General features: G+C 33.1%; 2 protein-coding genes and 1 non-coding gene across 3 annotated transcripts; all 3 read left to right on the plus strand.

Annotated features, from left to right (window-relative positions):
* Positions 1-4,737: 4,737 nt before the first annotated feature.
* Positions 4,738-10,925, plus strand: LOC107891726 (phospholipid:diacylglycerol acyltransferase 1). The gene is made up of 7 exons (XM_016816600.2): positions 4,738-5,895; positions 7,875-8,097; positions 8,177-8,460; positions 9,019-9,346; positions 9,477-9,736; positions 10,073-10,547; positions 10,660-10,925. Exons 1-7 carry the CDS (start codon positions 5,405-5,407, stop codon positions 10,690-10,692), a joined length of 2,094 nt encoding a protein of 697 aa, XP_016672089.1. The 5' UTR covers positions 4,738-5,404; the 3' UTR covers positions 10,693-10,925.
* Positions 10,926-14,731: 3,806 nt separating this feature from the next.
* LOC107891725 (eukaryotic initiation factor 4A-8) lies at positions 14,732-18,031 on the plus strand. Its single transcript, XM_016816599.2, has 5 exons — positions 14,732-15,013; positions 16,235-16,304; positions 16,402-16,508; positions 16,688-17,118; positions 17,206-18,031. The coding sequence occupies exons 2-5, from the start codon at positions 16,237-16,239 to the stop codon at positions 17,839-17,841; spliced, it is 1,242 nt and encodes a 413-aa protein (XP_016672088.2). The 5' UTR covers positions 14,732-15,013; positions 16,235-16,236; the 3' UTR covers positions 17,842-18,031.
* On the plus strand, positions 15,947-16,052 carry LOC121221556 (small nucleolar RNA snoR98). Its single transcript, XR_005918947.1, has one exon. It is a non-coding gene; the product is annotated as a small nucleolar RNA snoR98 (small nucleolar RNA).
* Positions 18,032-18,480: the final 449 nt, after the last annotated feature.

The raw sequence follows: 18,480 nt of genomic DNA on the forward strand, positions 1-18,480 counted from the left end.
GGAAGAATAATGAAGTTGTTGATTGCTTAACCAAAAAGACTTTGATAGGGAGACAGATGTGCAAGTATTTGATAATCTATGTAGAGAAGTTTTTAATGTAATTAAATAGATGGCATTTTTGCCCAACTTAATTTAATGTAATTGGAACCATCTTGTTTCTTTTCACCAAAAAAACAAAAAAAGAGATTTTATAAACCGCAAAAACTATGTAGAGGATACATTAATCCCATTCAATTTTGCTCAATTTTTTTATAATTTATATCTAGAATCTATATGTAGAGGATACGCAAGAATTAATGATGGATTTCAAGATAAATCAAGGTTTTCAAGAGATGTGACAAGAACCGATAAAGATTAATTAATCGAATGTAGGGTTGGTGTCAGATAGAAAATTTGTAGAAGTTCGGGATATAAACTCTGAAACGAGATGCACTTATCGTTTCTTGGCAAAGATCGAGTTTGAGATTGTTGTGAATTGCATGATCGGTGGAAGAACAATTAAACGGGAAGGGTTTAATTTGTTCAGCAACATATAGAAGGTAAAATTTGATGTAAAAGAGAGAAAAGAAAAAATAAAGAAGAAATAGGGAGAAGAAGAAAATCCTATTTGGATTTGAAGAGAAAACATAATCCTAGTTCAATTAGGAGAAGCTGAATTAAATATCTAAGGTTTGGGAATCCTAAGGCGTCAGGAGCAATTTTCCCAAAGTTTTTGGCCTGAAATTTAAAAGAAAATTTAAGAGTAAAATAAAAGGGACAATTTTAAGGATTGGGCAAACAAGGGGGAAGAGTGACATTTTAACCATTTAAGCTATTGCCATTTTTGTTCAATTTTTATACTAATTCATATTTGTTTTAGTGTCTTTTATCTTAAGTTGCTGAACATTTAAAAGAAAATAAATGGGAGAGGAGTGGAAAGAACCTAAGATCTTTAAAAAGTGCGCTAACTACTTAACCATCGAGCCTCGGTCATTTCTTGGTTATTCTTTACAATTAACCCCTTAACTTTGGGGCATGACAAGTTATTTTTTTGAATAATATTACTTTGCATTAATTACATAAAGTAAAACTATATTATATGTTGAATATGTTAAAACTGCTTTAATTATTATTTAAAAATTTTCTATTATAATTTTTGAACTGATAAGTTAATATATTTGAATTATATCCAATAATTCTAATAGGAATTATTATTTTATGCTAATTATTTTAATTAAAAATACAATGTTTAAAAGAATAAATAAATATTAAACATGTAAAACCACATGCAACGCATGTGGGGTTTTTTTACCCAAATATATTAAAAAAATTAAATACCTAAATAGGTTGTCAGCTAGATTAATTACCGAAATGATACGTTTTCTTTAATCACGCCTATCTGACAGGCACAAATCAATTTTTTTATATTAAAATATTTATATATTTTTTGTTTAAATAAAATATTAATTTTTTTATTTTTATTAAAAATATTTAAATATATATACAAGTAAAAATACGGTCAACAGGTCAAAATATAAGTAAAAAACGAGTCGCGTCTGTCAGATAGGCGTGACTAATCGAGCCTGACATGCAGGTAGGCACGAATGGTTTGCTGTTTAGTTATTTTATAGTTATTTTGTTAGTAATTTATGATTAGGTTATATAAATTGTTAGTGTTTAGTTTAGTGTTTTGTGATTTTTTAATATAATTTTTATATAATGTAATTTTATTTGATTTTTTATTTATTTAACAATTTTTATTGATTTATTAAAATGTTGATTAAATTTGTTGTTATATAATTTTATAGTTTGTTTGAAATAAACTACTCGGGTATGTATCTATTTCTATTTTTATTTTTTTAATTTGTATATTTTTTTAAACCCCTACATACGGATGACGAGAACGTCGATCACCGTAATCGCCCGCAACGTGAACATCGAGCTCCACAAAAATATACCCCTAGAAACACCATCAAACCATCAATTTTAGGGGGTTTTGTAATATAAATAACTTCATATTTATGTAATGAATATAGTTGATTGACTATCAACATACGATATCGGATAGGGAAAAATTAAGCAGCAGTTGGCCCCACCATTCGCGCCTCTGAGTTAGGCACAACTAGTCGCGCCTCCGAGATAGGCTCAACTAGTCAACCTGTATTTCGTATCTATACCCGGGTTATATATTGATCCGGGAAAAAAATTAATAATATTTTATTTAAAGAAAAAATATTTTAATATAAAAATTTGATTCACGCCTATCAGATAGACATTAAAGAAAACGTACCATTTCGGTAATTAATCTAGCTGACAACCTATTTAAGTATTTAAAATATATTTTTTAATATATTTAGGTAAAAAACCCAACGCATCTGACATTAGAAGCTAATTTATATATAATATGGGTTTAAAAAAAACTTTTGAAAAAAATTTTAAACTGACAAGAATACCTTTTTTTTGTTGATATATTACTAAAAATAACATTAAAATAATAAATTATTATTTATTAATATATCTCATTTCCTTTCAAATAAACATAAAACATTCTTAATATAAATAACAATAATTATAATTGTTTTATGAATAGCATCTTTATATAAAATATAAATTAATTTTTATTTTTATTTGTTTTATTAGTATATCACATTTTATTATTAGTGTTTTATATAAAATATAAAATAATTTTAATTATATGTATTTTTTAATCCTTTTCATTTATTAGTGTTATATTTATTAGCCGAATAATATATCTAGTTTTAAACCAAACTCAACCCAACATAAAATACTCAAAAATGCCCCAAATAAATAAAACCTAAAATATAGAAAAAAAAATGTAAAAAAACCCCAAAAATTGTGAAACTCCTCTCCTAAGTCCTACCGTTGTCGCGGTATGAAGTCGTTGTTGTGGCTGCCGCTACCACTACCAGCAACTTCATCTTTTGCTTAAGGTATAAACACGAAGCAAGAGAGGCATTCATGCGCAGGGCCTCATCTGATTCGAGTTAAACTTGATTCGACTTAAAATATAAATTTAAATTCTATCTAAAATTATTTATATTTATAAATAATTATCTCAAGTTCATGTTAAGTCTGCTCATATTATTTTTTTAATTTTAAAAATATATTTTTATTTATTATTACACTTTCAAGGGGAGGACCCACGTTTGAACTTTGGACTCCTCTCACGAATCTTGAACATAGACTATAAAACGAATATGAAAAATATATATATAAAAAAAAGAAAAGGTTGGATTAAACTCAAGCCTTAAATGTTTCGAATTCGAACTATATTTTAAACATACCTAATTTTTTGTTTAAATCTTCTCAAAATTTTAAACCAACCTTTGGGCGTGGATGATAACTCCACCCACAAATCATGCTGCCAAATTTTTAACTGCACCTAAATTTAGCTTATCACGGGTGGATTTAGATGGACAATAAAAAACGATGTGATGTGTTTAATTTATTTTTTATATCACGTCATAATATTTAATTTTATAACCACTATTATTTTTATAAATACATCACCCATAACTTCATCATCATATGACTGCTACCAATTTCCTTTTTTTTAATTGATTTGGTTAACTGCTGCCATATTTTTGTGTTTATATTATTCTTCTAGAATTATTTTTCCTTAATTTTTTTTCCGTGCATTGAATTGAAAATTGACGTTAAATTATAAATTTAAAAAACCGTGACCATAATAAAAACAAACAGTTAATTGGTCCATATTTAAAGTGGACCCACTTCACCCATTGCAGCATCCCATCCCCCAACGCCCAATCAACGCATTAGCGAATCTTTTTTTCCCTTCCTCCCATTTTTAGACGGTTCTAGCATTTTTTTTATTAAATTACTATTATTTATAATATAATTTATGAAGGTTTTTATTTGGGTTAATATATCTAATCATACCTCAGTTTGGCATGAAAGTTCAATGTCATACTTAAAATTTTTTATAAATCTATGTCGTAATTTTTTTCACCCATATCCTAATTTTAGTATCTAGTGTTATATTTAAGCTCCTAATTAAAAATACATCATGAGTCAACTCGAATTAAAAGATCAATTCTTTTTATAAAATAATAAAGAGTAAACTACGACTAAGGTCATTAAACTATTAATAAGCTTACGTTTCGATCACTCAACTTCAAAGAGTTATAAAATAGTCATTGAACTATTCGAATGTTTTTATTTAAGTCACTAAGCTGTTCAAATCTAGTTGTACGACCTTTTCTATTAGCATCACCTGCACCAACCGCAAGTTATCCTTCCCCTTCTCTTTGATAGTTTAATTTTTTTCATGAAACAACTTTGAATGTCACGAATCTACAAATCAAAATCCAAGCAACTTGGATCTAAGGTATATTATTCTACTCAATTGGTATTGATTCACCATACTGATCATTAAATTGTTGTTTGGAGCTTGCTAACTAAACTTAAAAAGATAAACTTAAATGAAAATATTTGAATAGTTCAGGGATTATTTTGTAACATTTTAAAATCGAATGATCAAAACGTAATTTACTAATCATTTAGTAACCTTGGGGTGTAATTTACCCAATACTAAATACAACTAAGATTGTGTTATTATATTTATATTTTATATAAAAGTCATACAAATAAACTCATATTCAAAATAAATCCAGAAGAATAACCCCTAGATAGTGACATTCGAACTTAAAAAAACCATGACACCCAAGATCAAAATTAATTTTTATATAAATGTAATTTATACATCATTATTTTCATATGTTCCAGAGTGTTAACAAATTTAAATATGTTAATAGCCTGTCAATTGCGACCAAAAAATTTCTATAACAATTTTTTAAATAACAAAAAGAAAGTGTCCAGAACATAAAACTAATATGTTTTATTTTTTATTTTTTAATAATTTTATTATAAATTTTGGTTATATTTACTGTTTTTGATATAATCTTTAGAACTATTATACCCCTCTTTATAGATATACTTCAGCATAATAAACTCAAATTTTATTATATTAATAACTACAGATTGAGTTAAAATTTATTCGGCTGATATGTTTGATTTTCTTGTTCTATATTCTTACTTCAACCAAAATCTTTTGTTGTTGTTTTTCTTTCTTTTGTCGTGTAATCTTGATGTTTTTTAATTGTTTATTAAATATAATATATCTAAAATTATGGCTAGTATATTGGATAAGCGTTTTAGCTTTGGACTATTGACCCTTTGATGCCTATAATTGCTTTGCTTTTAATTGTCCTATTTCCTTTTTCGATCTGAAACCTAGAAAGAGGATTCTTTTCAAGCTTTTCAACTGATTTTTTTTCAGACAGTCTTTTTTTTTTGTGTTTTTTTTAAAGAACACTGCGTTTCATTCAAGACCGACTAGAGTTTGTGATTTAAGTTAAAACAAAAGAACCAAAAAGAGAAAAACATGTCTTCACTTAGAAGAAGAAAACCCATAAATGAATCTTCAGATTCAAAGCATAATGAAGAAGAAGAAGACGAAGATCATGATGATGTTGATGCGGATGGTGATGATGATGTTAATGGCAAAAACAAGAAAACCCCATCAAAGATCAAGAAGAAACGTGGTGAGAAACCACCAAAACAACCCAAGTGGTCATGTATGGACACTTGCTGTTGGTTCATTGGTTGTATATGTATAATCTGGTGGCTCCTCTTGTTCCTTTACAATGCAATGCCGGCTTCATTCCCTCAGTATGTAACGGAAGCAATAACGGGTCCTTTACCCGACCCGCCTGGTGTTAAGCTCAAGAAAGAAGGGTTGGAAGCTAAGCACCCAGTGGTGTTTGTGCCTGGGATTGTCACTGGTGGACTTGAACTATGGGAAGGCCGTGAGTGTGCTGAAGGCTTGTTTAGGAAACGCCTTTGGGGTGGTACTTTTGGTGAAGTCTATAAAAGGTATCTAATCTCTTTTTGATGCTTTGCTTTCTTTTATTGGTAAGTTTCGTATGTGTGCTGTCTAGCTAGAAATTAGGTGTAGTTTTATGATGATGTAAATGCTATTTTTAGGATTTTTTTGGTGATTTTTGTTCAACAAGTACTATTGATTTATGTTGGATGGTAAAGAGTCTTGTTTGTAAATCTTTGGTAATTAAGGTTAAGTGTCTACTTGGCATCAAGCTTCTGGGTTTTTGGTGTGGCTTTCTGGGTTTTGGATAAGGGGTTTTGTTTTTAGGATTGTATGTTGATTTTTGTTCAACAAGTGTCCACTTGCTATCCGTTTTTCCATGTTCGGAACCCCGGAAATTAGGTGTAGTTTGCTGTTTTGGATAAAGGGTTTTGGTGATTTGAATGCTGTTTTTAGGATTGTTTGTTGATTTTGTTACACAAAGCATTGTGATTATGTTGCATTTTTGGTTGTGTTTGTGGATGTTTGTTAATTAAAGTTTAAGTGTCTACTTGTTTGTTGAATTTGTTACACAAAGCATTGTGATTATGTTGCATTTTTGGTTGTGTTTGTCGATATTTGTTAATTAAAGTTTAAGTGTCTACTTGCTATCTGTTCTCCGGGGGTTTAAAACCCCAGAACTTAGGTATAGTTTTATGGATTCAGGGTATCGTTTTGAGATTTTGTTCAACAAGTATTGATGATTTATGTTGCGGCTTTGGTTGCGTGCTAAAAGGTATAGTTGTGATTTGTTTTGGTAATTAAGGTTAACTGTCTTCTTTCAATAGTTTTCCAGGTTCAGAACCCCTAAAACTGGGGGTATTTTGTGGTTTCGGATAAGGGGTATCGGTAACCGGTGATTAAAATGCTGTTTTTAGGATTGTTTGTTGATTCTGTACATTAGGTATAGATGGTTTTATGTTGTCTTTTTGGTTGTGGGATAAAATATGTAGTTTCTGAACCTTTGGTAATTAAGGTTCAAAACCCTGAAAATGAGGTGTAGTTTTATAGTCTCCGGTAAGGGGTACTGGTGATTTTAATGCTGTTTTTACAATTGTTTGTTAATTCTATGCAACATGTATTGGTGATTTCTGTAGGCAGTTTTGTTTGTCTGATAAAAGGTCTAGTTTGTGAATTTCTGGTAAATCCTGTTTTGATCACGGATTCAAGCCCCCGAAATAGCCTCCCTATTTATAAACAGTAGGAAGGCTGCATATATTGGGAGATGCTGCATGTATCTGGAGCCTTTTGCATAACATTGGAGAATTTGCAAGTTTTATGGAAAGTTGAGAATTGATGTTTTGTTTTGATTTGACAACCCCAGAAACAGCCTCCATATTCTGTATTCATTTGATTTTTTCTCAATCTACTCTTCTCTTCACCCCAATTTTCAAAGTCATGCTGGGCCAACTACCTATGACCTATGTTGCTCTGACTATTCATATCCTTATCAGACACGTATCCATATCCAAGACACACCGAGTCTGATTAACATAGACTATAAGATATGCTTATATGGTTATGAGGTGCCATCCGTTTATTATTTGCTTCTTGTTTTGCGTACCAGTTATTGTGCTTTTCTTGGTTTAGTAGATGAGACATGTTTGAGTTGGATCCATGTCTTTACTCTTTCAATTGTGTGCCTTGCGTTTTAAATTGAAACACCAGGTTGCATGATGTATGAAAACAATATGGAACCGAAATGACATGTTTAGCTTCCTTTTTTTTACCATAACCTGCAAGAGATTGAAGCACTGGACTGAAAGCAACATTTCTTTTGAATGTCAAGTGCATTACGGTTGTTTAAAGAACTTTTAATCTGGTAAAAATTGAAAAGTATTATGTTGTATTAGAATAGGCCTATGGCAATTTGCTTGCTCCTTGTTCCAGTTCAATAGCATTTTGATTCGTGAGTCTTAGTTTTGTGACTAAGTTATGAACTCTTAGTGTTGCTTGGATAATTGTTCTCCGTGGTTTTATTGGAATGCAGACCTCTATGCTGGGTGGAGCACATGTCATTGGATAATGAAACCGGATTAGATCCTTGTGGTATAAGAGTAAGGCCTGTCTCTGGCCTAGTGGCTGCAGATTACTTCGCTCCTGGATATTTTGTGTGGGCAGTTCTGATTGCTAACTTGGCTCGGATTGGATATGAGGATAAAACCATGTACATGGCTGCTTACGATTGGAGACTCTCATTTCAAAACACCGAGGTAAATTTTCCCCAACACGTTGGCAATGTGGTTCATTGATTATGCACCTTTAAGATGTTGGCATCTTTTGATTAATCAGGTACGTGATCAAACACTGAGCCGTATTAAGAGTAATATTGAACTGTTGGTTGCTACAAATGGAGGGAGAAAAGTTGTAGTCATTCCACATTCGATGGGAGTTCTGTATTTCCTACACTTTATGAAGTGGGTTGAAGCACCTGCTCCGATGGGTGGTGGTGGTGGGCCAGATTGGTGTTCTAAGCATATTAAAGCCGTTGTTAACATTGGTGGGCCATTTCTCGGCGTTCCGAAAGCTATTGCTGGGCTTTTCTCGGCTGAAGCAAAGGATATTGCAGTTGCCAGGTATCTAAAAAGTATACCTTCTCGGAAGTAACTAGTTCTAGCAACTGCGTATGTATCTTATGATGTTTCGTCTGTCATCTTATTATATCTTTTCTGAGCAAAAGCTTTGGAATTTGCACAGTATTGGGAAACTTTAAAGGTTTCATCAAGTACTAATTTGGTTACTTTAAATAGGTCGTGAGTTGTGACAACACAAATGCAGCAGCATTTGCATTTAAAACCACATTTTTGTACGTATCCTTAGAAACACGATTATCTGTTGAGTTTTAAATATGCCGAAAGCAACAAAACCGTGGATCTCATGTACTCATTACTGTCATTAGTCCGTTTTCTGCTTTTGTAATAAATCAGTGTGTTATATGGCTGATTGTATATGTCGCGTCTTTCATGTTTAGGAAGAAGTTTTCAGTTTTCCTTGTCAAAGAGCATCCAGTAAACCTATATTCTTGAGCTCCGAAATTGGTAGATATGCAAGTTACTTATTAGTTGATAGTCTCAAATTATATCAGGAATTGTTAAATGTAATTTCTTTCTTACAAAAACGAACCTGCAATGCAGGGCTCTTGCACCCGGTTTTTTGGATAATGATATATTTCAGTTCCAAACATTGCAACATGTGATGAGAATGAGCCGGACTTGGGATTCGACCATGTCGATGATACCGAGAGGTGGGAATACAATATGGGGTGGTCTAGACTGGTCACCGGAGGAAGGAAATTCTTGTGCCAAGAAGAGAGAAAAGAAGAATGAGACTCAGATTGCCGACCAAGCTGGTTCCGAAAATGCGGTTTGTAAAGCTAAAAGTGCAAATTATGGAAGGATTATATCCTTTGGAAAAGATGTCGCGGAGGCACCTTCATCCGACATTGAGAGAATTGACTTCAGGGTAATTCATTTCTCTTTTAATCTTGGAGGTTCCCCTGTTAGCTTATTTGCTCGAGTGCAAGTTCAAGTCCATGTAACATAGCTAACTTACCTTGTTTTGCTGTATGACTGTTCTATATGGCAATGTTCAGGGTGCTATTAAGGGTCATAGTGCTGCAAACACGACTTGTAGAGACGTGTGGACGGAATACCATGACATGGGATTTGCTGGTATCAAAGCCGTTGCAGAGTATAAAACTTACACTGCTGATTCACTTGTTGACCTGCTTCATTTTGTTGCTCCAAAAATGATGGCTCGTGGTACCGCCCATTTCTCCTATGGAGTTGCGGACAATTTGGACGATCCCCAGTATAAACACTACAAGTATTGGTCAAACCCTTTGGAAACGAGGTGAGAATCTCTACTCCATCGTTTCATTTTGTTTCTTGTTGCCTGATATTTAACATTCAATTTCCCTTTTCGAGTAACTTTTTTGTTTCTTTATATCTCCTTTGGTTTTTTATCTTTAATCTGAATATGTGGCCTAAAAGTTGATAGAAGTCCAACCAACACTTATCTCTGAGTCCAAGTAACATAACTTTCGATTATTTTCTTGAATTCTACTTAATTTTCCTTTCAATTTGCGGTATATACGGGTACGATATAATGCACTTTCCAGGCCGTGAATTTTGTTTTCCGTTTGATTGTATATGTAAACACTCATTAGGTTCGTAAATGTTTCCATAGGTTGCCGAACGCACCGGATATGGAAATCTATTCTCTGTATGGAGTTGGCCTACCAACTGAACGAGCATATGTGTACAAGTTATCACCGCATGCCGAGTGTAGTATTCCGTTTAAGATCGATACATCTGCCGATGATGAAGATACCTGCCTGAGGGACGGTGTGTATTCCGTGGATGGGGACGAGACAGTACCTGTTTTAAGTGCAGGTTTCATGTGCGCTAAAGGCTGGCGTGGTAAGACCCGATTTAATCCCTCCGGAATTCGAACATACATTAGGGAATACAATCATTTGCCTCCGGCCAACCTATTGGAAGGCCGTGGCACCCTTAGCGGTGCTCATGTCGATATCATGGGAAACTTTGCATTGATCGAAGATGTTATAAGGATTGCTGCTGGGGCTTCCGGTGAAGAACTAGGAGGGGATCAAGTTTATTCAAAGATCTTTAACTGGTCCGAGAAGATCAACTTGCGACTGGTACATATATCGATCTTACTCCGACTGTTTATTTTTCTTGAAGTATCCATATCCATATAAAGAACTAGATGAAAATCTTTTTACTTGTTTTCAATTTGTTTCATGTATGCAGGATGAGGAGATTCCGGTACATTCGTCCAGGTGATCGGATGAAACAGCTTTGTATTGCTTGGTGTTTCTCGAACAAATGATGAACATAATGATAAAATATTATACGGAATTGGAGAAGTGATTGTTTGATAATGTTTAAACCAGGGATTGATTACTGGTTTGTAGATAACATTGTTTTAGCAGCTAAACTGTGACATAATTTTCAACAAACTGTGTTACTAAGCGTTGTGAAGTTTATATAAATTGCAGTGCTACACTGAGACCCTATTATTTTTCGTATTTTTTCTTTAATTATCCAACATTTTATTAGGAGTTTGAACTTTCTTGATAAATGAGGATTGTTCATGTTGTTCTGGGTTTTTTTTCTTTATTAGAGTTAAATTTTTATTTTAAAATATCAAAATTTGAATATTATCCAAATTCAGGCTATATGTGACACCTCATATCCAACTCAATCATTAGATCTAGGTGCATGATGTCATATTACGTTGTTAGAACAAACTCAAATTAATTATAATTATTTTACTAAATATCTTATTTAATAATGTATATCAATATCACCAAGCAATTAAAATAACGAAATAATGCAATGTCGATATTTAAACTTTAATGATTTGATGTGTCTCGATTCAATTTGTGCCCATGGAGGCATTTATGAAACTTCGAAAGTGATTCAAGACTTAGTGCTGAAACTGTAGGTGAGATTGTGACGTGAAAACAAGAGACATCGTGGTGTCCCTACAAGTTTCACGAGGTCGCGACAAGAAAAGAGAGTCGGGATGTCGATAAGAGAATCGCAGTGTCTACACCTAACCTAACCCCAAACATGATCATTTCCTGCCTATGGCTATTAGCACTATAATTCTTATGTCCGAACATCAATTTAACATAATGGCAAAGGTTACACTAAACTCAAGTTCATCAATTTAAACACTAAACCATAATTATATACTCAAACAGTTCGGCAATCAATATATTTCTATATGTTGTAGATAATGAAGTGATTAAACACATATATTCATCCTTACTAGTTTATAAATCAAGCATTGAAACTCACTGAAAGGAATTTGATCGGGATCTGTGCACGAAAACAAATAAATTCTTACACGGAATAATTCATACTTAGTAGTGTAAACATAACTTGAAATCAATACATTCATTAAGTAAATTAACAAGCATATTAGAAAGATGCCATAAGCAGGTTAACTAACTTTACATTAACTTTGTTCTCACATAGTTAATCACATAATTCATTTACCATTGCACCCTCAAGATATTCGTAATACATTATCGAATATCAAATTTGTTGCGCCCTCAGAGTATTAGCGTCTCGTTTCATATAATGTAAATCGATCTCATTATAAATACTTTAAGCATAATCAATAATTATTTAGAATTTATATTCGATTTATTATTTCGACCCTTATTAATTGACTTGGACTCAAGAACGGTTACGTAGATCAATCTACCAACACACTAGAATATGCAACATAAGGGCTAACAGGGCATAACTGCACCAATCCCACCAACTATATTAAAATATGCTAATACCCACAGAGTATTTGAGCTGTTGATATGTTCTCAGTCTTAGGGTATTAGAGGATTATAACATAATAATACACACTCAATACTAGATCTCTCACCTACAAAATGAATCTTATGACATGTCAACTATACATGTAACTTTATTTGATACTGTTAATAAGGCATGGTTGATTATTAACAACCATTAAAACATAATATAGTTCAAATTAACATAGCACTATCACAATGCAATCTCATAGTCACAAACATACAAGTATATATTTCAAACATAAACCATTTGACTCAATTGATCAAGTTTATACGTACTTCAAATCGTGTTTGATATCAATATTATTCGATTATGTTAAACTACTTATATAAACATAATTCAGTTAACTGCTCAAATTAACCAAAATTATTTCGGTCAATTAAAAGATTTTGAAACTTTTATGGTTCATGGTAATTCGGTTAGGGTATTAATTGAGTCGACCATTTGAACACCCCTATCGTCAACAACTTTTGCTTTTCTCCTATCTCTCGACGTCATCTTTAGCTACGTTCAATAAATTGAATTATAGAAATTCATTAGTTTCATACATTACACATTGAGGCGTAAAAATTAAACATGAAATGCACTTGGTTCAATTTAATCCCTCAAAACCCTAATATATGAAACGCTCGTTTCTCATGAGTTACCCGGTTGAATTTAAATCTGACTTCGTAAATATACTACAAGGACCTTAATTATCATTCTATAACACAAACTTCACAATTTTCATTCTATTCAATTTGATCCTAATGTCACATAATTACCCATGTAATCTACTCTCAATTCAAGCTCAAATCAACATTACCCACTATATTCTAAAGCTTATACAGCTATGTAAATCATGATTTTCAAGCTCCCAATTAACTAATACTCAATAATGGCAGCTTGAACAAAACTTAGCAATAAAAAGAAAAACTAACACTTGAGCTAATTAAGGTTTGATGATTAAAAATGAAAATAAAATATTTTTTCTTTTGTTTTATGCTTTCTCTCTTCCACCATCACTTAATCGCACAATTTACTTTAATTAACTAATTTAATTATAAATAAATGTTCATGATTTGCTCATAAAATAGTTAGTGGCAATGGATGGAAGAGATCATTCCCAAGCACTAAGTATGAATTGCTTAATGGTTTAATTGTTCTCTAGTCCTTGGCTTAATTGCTAGCTAAGGACTTGTTCAATGCTTCAATCAAATTTCTTCTTTCTACTCACCTAACCGTTTTGTCCCTCTACTATAAATTTAATAGTTTAATGAATTCTATTTCTTAATCCCGTAATTTGCCTCCTATATTTCTCGTTTCGACATTTCGAACGGCTCGACTAAACCAAATTAGTCTTAACACTGACTTTTCCCATCAACAAAAATTGATTGTTGTGCTTAATATTTTTTAGGGGTCAAAAGTAGTATCTAAATAATCAATTTCGTCATATTTACCCAAAACATGCTATCATCTAATAAGAATGTGATACGTGACATGTTTTTAACGGAAATTCCACCCTCTTCGAGTAAAATGAGATAATATTGATAGTTTAAATACTATTTTTGACAAAAAAAAAAGAAGCTTTAGGTATTTAAATGAAAAAATTGATAAATTGGTATAAGTTGCAAAAAAGCAAATACGATATGATATTTACAAATATTCGAGTCTACATTATCCATTTAAAGGGTGAGAGAATATGCTTCTTAATTTTATTATTAAATAGGAAGTTGAGGAAGGTTGGATCAACCCAAATTTGACGAATGAATAGGTTTAATTATGATAAAAGAAAATAAACAAGGAGTATAACAATTTTTCCTTAACTTGGTTCCTGAACTTTTTTTATCTACATTAGTCTAGAATTTGGTAACTTTTCTCAATTTGATCCCTCTATTTGGATTTTATTAAGGTATGATGACGTGACACTTTGAGATTGTGTCATGTTATTACTTGATTTTTTTTTTGTAATTTTTAGATTTTGTATAAAAATATTTAAATTTTCAAGTGATGACAATCCTAAACGGAATCCAAGTTGAAGAATTAGATTGAGAAAAGTTGATAAGTTCTGAGACTAATGTGAATAAAAAATTTAGGAACTAGTTAAGGAAAATTTGTGAAGTTCAAAGATTAAATGTTACATTATCCAAATAAACAAGGGTAGGTAGGTAACATTAGTCTCAAAACTTGACAATTTTTCTTAATTTAATTTATGAACTTGAATTTTGTTATGATACAATAACATGACATTTTTAAATTATGTCATGCCATAACATAAATTTTATTAATTTTAAAACAAGTCACGATATGGTACGATATTAGAATAATATCATGCCATTACTAAACAGAATCCAGGTTAGGGATTCAACTAAATTAAAATAACCTCTCAATTTTTTGGACCAAGTTGATAAAAGTTGTCAAATTTAAGGATTAAATGTTATATTATCCAAATAAACAAGGGCAAATAGGTAAAATCAGTGTGGAAAGAATTTAAGGGTTTTAGGGTGGAAAACTTGAAAGGGTTATATATAGAAAAGGCCTTTTTGTTTTGCTTTGCTTATTATCATCAAAAACACTTTCTTCTTCTTCTCTTCATATTGGTTTTTTCCCTTAGCACTCCACGACACAGATCCGAGGAGTTGGGGAAAACCCTCACACAAATTCTCTCTCTAAATCTTAACCGAGAAGGTCTCCAAAAAAGACTACCCTTTTTGCCCATTTACTCTCCTTATTCAACAAATTCGGCATCACATCCCCCAAAATAGTCGCTTTTTTATCTCTTGCTCTCTTCATCTGCTTCAAGGTTGATTGATTTTCTCTCTCTTTTTTTATTTTTGATTTTCTTTTTTGGGTTTGGGTGTTTGTGTTTGTGTTTGATTGGAGTGGAGTGGAGTCCTTTTTGTTTCTATGTTTTTTCTTCTTCTGTTGGATTTTTTTTATGTGTATTGGATTTAATTTTACTTTTTGAGATCTGGGTTTTGATCTGTTTTCATTGTGTGATTTTGGGTTTATATTGTTTTTTGAGATTGATTAGTTTTATCTAGATGATTTTGTAGTTTAGGGCTTGAGAAATTAGCAAATATGAAGCCTTGTTATGCTATTTTTATATGTGTTTATTAAATGAAAATAAAAAGAAAAGAAACAGGTTCTTCCTTTTTGTAATTTAGATTACAAGTCTTAATTTTGAATGTATCTCAATTGTCAATAAATCAACTTCAAGCATTTAGGTTGAAACCTTGCCATTGGTTGAGTGAATTATTGTTAGCAGATACAGGACAAACACTAGTTCGATTAAGTGTTCGACTATAGTTTAATCTCGATGTGTTGGATTGATGTTACTTTGAGGCTGATATTCGAAATCAGAATTTGTTGTCATGTTCAAATGAATTAGGGTGTGTGACCTAGCGTTAGGATACGCCACCAATTTTGTAGAACCCTTGAATGCTAATTGGCGGTTGGACAAATCTGAATGAATGTGTAATTGACAAAGTAGGTTTTTGCTTCTTTCCCTTATACGAAGACTCATCCATTAACTACCTTTCGTATAGGAGTGATGATTATTTGTTCCCAAGATAGTGTCTTTGGTATGTTCTCAAGTGTTGATGTTTTATAATTATGGGATAACTTTGTGGTAAACAGTTTCCTTTTGAATGTGTTGCCCCTGTGTGAATTTTGAATTTTGGAGAGGTGGGCAATGCGGTGTCTCTGATTGTAAAACATTTACGACTTAATATCAGATAGTCATCTGCCCCTTTGCATATTGTCTCCGGATACTAAATCAGAAGTTAATGCTTGTGCACCCTTTTCACTTGGTGTGCAAGTTTGGCTCTTCTATTACATCTTTAATGCAATGAAAAACATTCCATTGTACCCAATATGTTTGTTCATATTCTTAATCTTATGTAATATCTTGATTTCTTTGTCGGTACTCCGTTATATCTTTAACCTAAAAGCTATAATATCTATCCTGAGGTGAGCTGGACTTTGGTTGACAAGCTTTTCACTCTTTTTTTTCCATCTGCAGTCATGGCTGGTGTAGCACCCGAAGGATCCCAATTCGATGCTCGTCAATTTGATCAGAAAATGAGTGATTTGTAAGTTTCTTGTTTGTTGATCACAAACTTTCCTCTTAGTGTTGTTCAATTTTACAACTTGTTGATGCTTAGTGTGATGCAATGTCAAATGTTACAGGCTCCAAACGGATGGAGATGATGTTTTCACTTCTTATGATGAAGTTTATGACAGTTTTGATGCAATGGGACTTCAAGAGAACCTTCTGAGGGGCATCTATGCATATGGTACTTATACTTAGTACTTTGAAAAGAAAATAAAAAACTCTTACACTCAGCATTTATAATTTCTTTCGGAATCGCAGTCTTCGGTTTGTTTGAACTTACATAAATTTTTTGATGTTTTATTTTTCTTTTTTGCTAATCTATGTTGACTCTCGATACTTTTGTCTGAGATATTTTTTAAGGTTTTGAGAAGCCCTCAGCGATTCAGCAAAGAGGAATTGTTCCATTCTGCAAGGGTCTCGATGTGATACAACAGGCACAGTCTGGGACTGGAAAGACAGCGACTTTTTGCTCTGGAATTTTGCAGCAACTTGATTACGGTATAGTCCAATGCCAGGCTCTGGTTTTGGCACCCACTAGGGAGTTGGCTCAACAGATCGAGAAGGTGATGCGGGCACTTGGTGATTACCTTGGTGTGAAGGTCCACGCTTGTGTTGGTGGGACTAGTGTTCGCGAGGATCAGCGAATTCTTCAAAGTGGTGTTCATGTTGTTGTCGGTACTCCCGGTCGTGTCTTCGATATGTTGAGAAGGCAATCACTCCGTCCAGATTATATTAAGATGTTTGTCTTGGATGAGGCTGATGAAATGCTCTCCCGTGGTTTTAAGGATCAGGTGTGCGATATTTGACGTAACTGTTTTGAGTTTTGCAACCTTTGGTTTTGATATTTTGTGCTCTGCTAATGTTGTCATGTCTGTCAGATCTATGACATCTTCCAGCTTCTTCCGGGCAAGATTCAGGTTGGGGTATTTTCTGCTACAATGCCACCCGAAGCCCTAGAGATCACTCGGAAGTTCATGAATAAACCTGTGAGAATTTTGGTTAAGCGCGACGAACTAACCCTGGAGGGTATCAAGCAGTTTTATGTGAATGTTGAAAAGGAAGAGTGGAAGCTCGAAACACTCTGCGATCTCTATGAAACACTGGCCATTACCCAAAGTGTCATTTTCGTGAACACGAGGCGCAAGGTTGACTGGCTAACTGACAAAATGCGAAGTCGAGACCACACAGTTTCTGCCACCCATGGAGATATGGACCAGAATACGCGTGATGTCATCATGCGGGAATTCCGTTCTGGTTCTTCCCGTGTTCTCATCACTACCGATCTGTTAGCCCGTGGTATTGACGTGCAGCAAGTCTCCCTTGTCATAAACTATGATCTGCCCACTCAACCAGAAAACTACCTCCACCGAATCGGACGAAGTGGAAGGTTCGGGAGAAAAGGTGTTGCCATAAACTTTGTGACTGTAGATGATGAAAGAATGCTGTTTGATATCCAGAAGTTCTACAATGTTGTCATCGAGGAGCTGCCATCGAATGTCGCGGATCTCCTTTGATGAGATTACGTTTTCTGAAGGTTGTCAGAGGCGAGCGCTTTCATTGTTTGAATGTTCAATTAAGTGTGCTCTTTTTTTCTTTTTTGGTTTTCCCTTTTTAGCATTTTAAGTTGAATGTTCTTTAAGATATTTGACCATTTAATTATATGTGTTCTAAAAATGCTACATAAAGTTTATCCACTTTTCCTCACTCTTTTGCACTTTATTTATGCTTTTCATAGTTTTGAGTTTTACAGGCAAATTACCTCCTGACTTCTTATTTTAATCAATTTGAACCCTTTATTTTTCCACTCTTTTTGCATGGTTTGCGATCCGAAATCTCAACAAGGAAAATAAAAATTGCACATATATTGAATATTTCGGGCTGTTGAGCTAATTATATCTTTAATTTCTCAATTTATTTGTTATTTTTTTAAATATTTTTAAAATTTACCGAAATTGGCCCGATATTTTATTATTTACTCTAATGGATTTTTTTTCCCGAAAGCGTGTCCACGTCAGCGCGATGTCAGGTGATGTGACAGAAAATTGTGTCCCTGAGGGCGCACTTTGCTTACGTGGACGGAAATCGCTCCTTCAAGGGCACGTTTTATTGCCACGTAAGCGCTCCTTTAGGGACGCGTTTTGCCCGTGCGTGAA

The sequence above is a fragment of the Gossypium hirsutum genome, chromosome D09, assembly GCF_007990345.1.
Source record: "Gossypium hirsutum isolate 1008001.06 chromosome D09, Gossypium_hirsutum_v2.1, whole genome shotgun sequence".
NCBI classification, from domain to species: domain Eukaryota; kingdom Viridiplantae; phylum Streptophyta; class Magnoliopsida; order Malvales; family Malvaceae; genus Gossypium; species Gossypium hirsutum.

Excerpts from the sequence above, each read along its gene's own strand:
- LOC107891726 (XM_016816600.2), top strand. The coding sequence starts at position 5,405 with ATGTCTTCACTTAGAAGAAGAAAACCCATAAATGAATCTTCAGATTCA. Across the intron at positions 9,347-9,476 it reads TTGAGAGAATTGACTTCAGG|GGTGCTATTAAGGGTCATAG; the intron begins GTAATTCATTTC and ends GGCAATGTTCAG. Across the intron at positions 10,548-10,659 it reads AGAAGATCAACTTGCGACTG|GATGAGGAGATTCCGGTACA; the intron begins GTACATATATCG and ends TCATGTATGCAG.
- LOC107891725 (XM_016816599.2), top strand. The coding sequence starts at position 16,237 with ATGGCTGGTGTAGCACCCGAAGGATCCCAATTCGATGCTCGTCAATTT. Across the intron at positions 16,305-16,401 it reads GATCAGAAAATGAGTGATTT|GCTCCAAACGGATGGAGATG; the intron begins GTAAGTTTCTTG and ends CAAATGTTACAG. Across the intron at positions 16,509-16,687 it reads GAGGGGCATCTATGCATATG|GTTTTGAGAAGCCCTCAGCG; the intron begins GTACTTATACTT and ends ATATTTTTTAAG.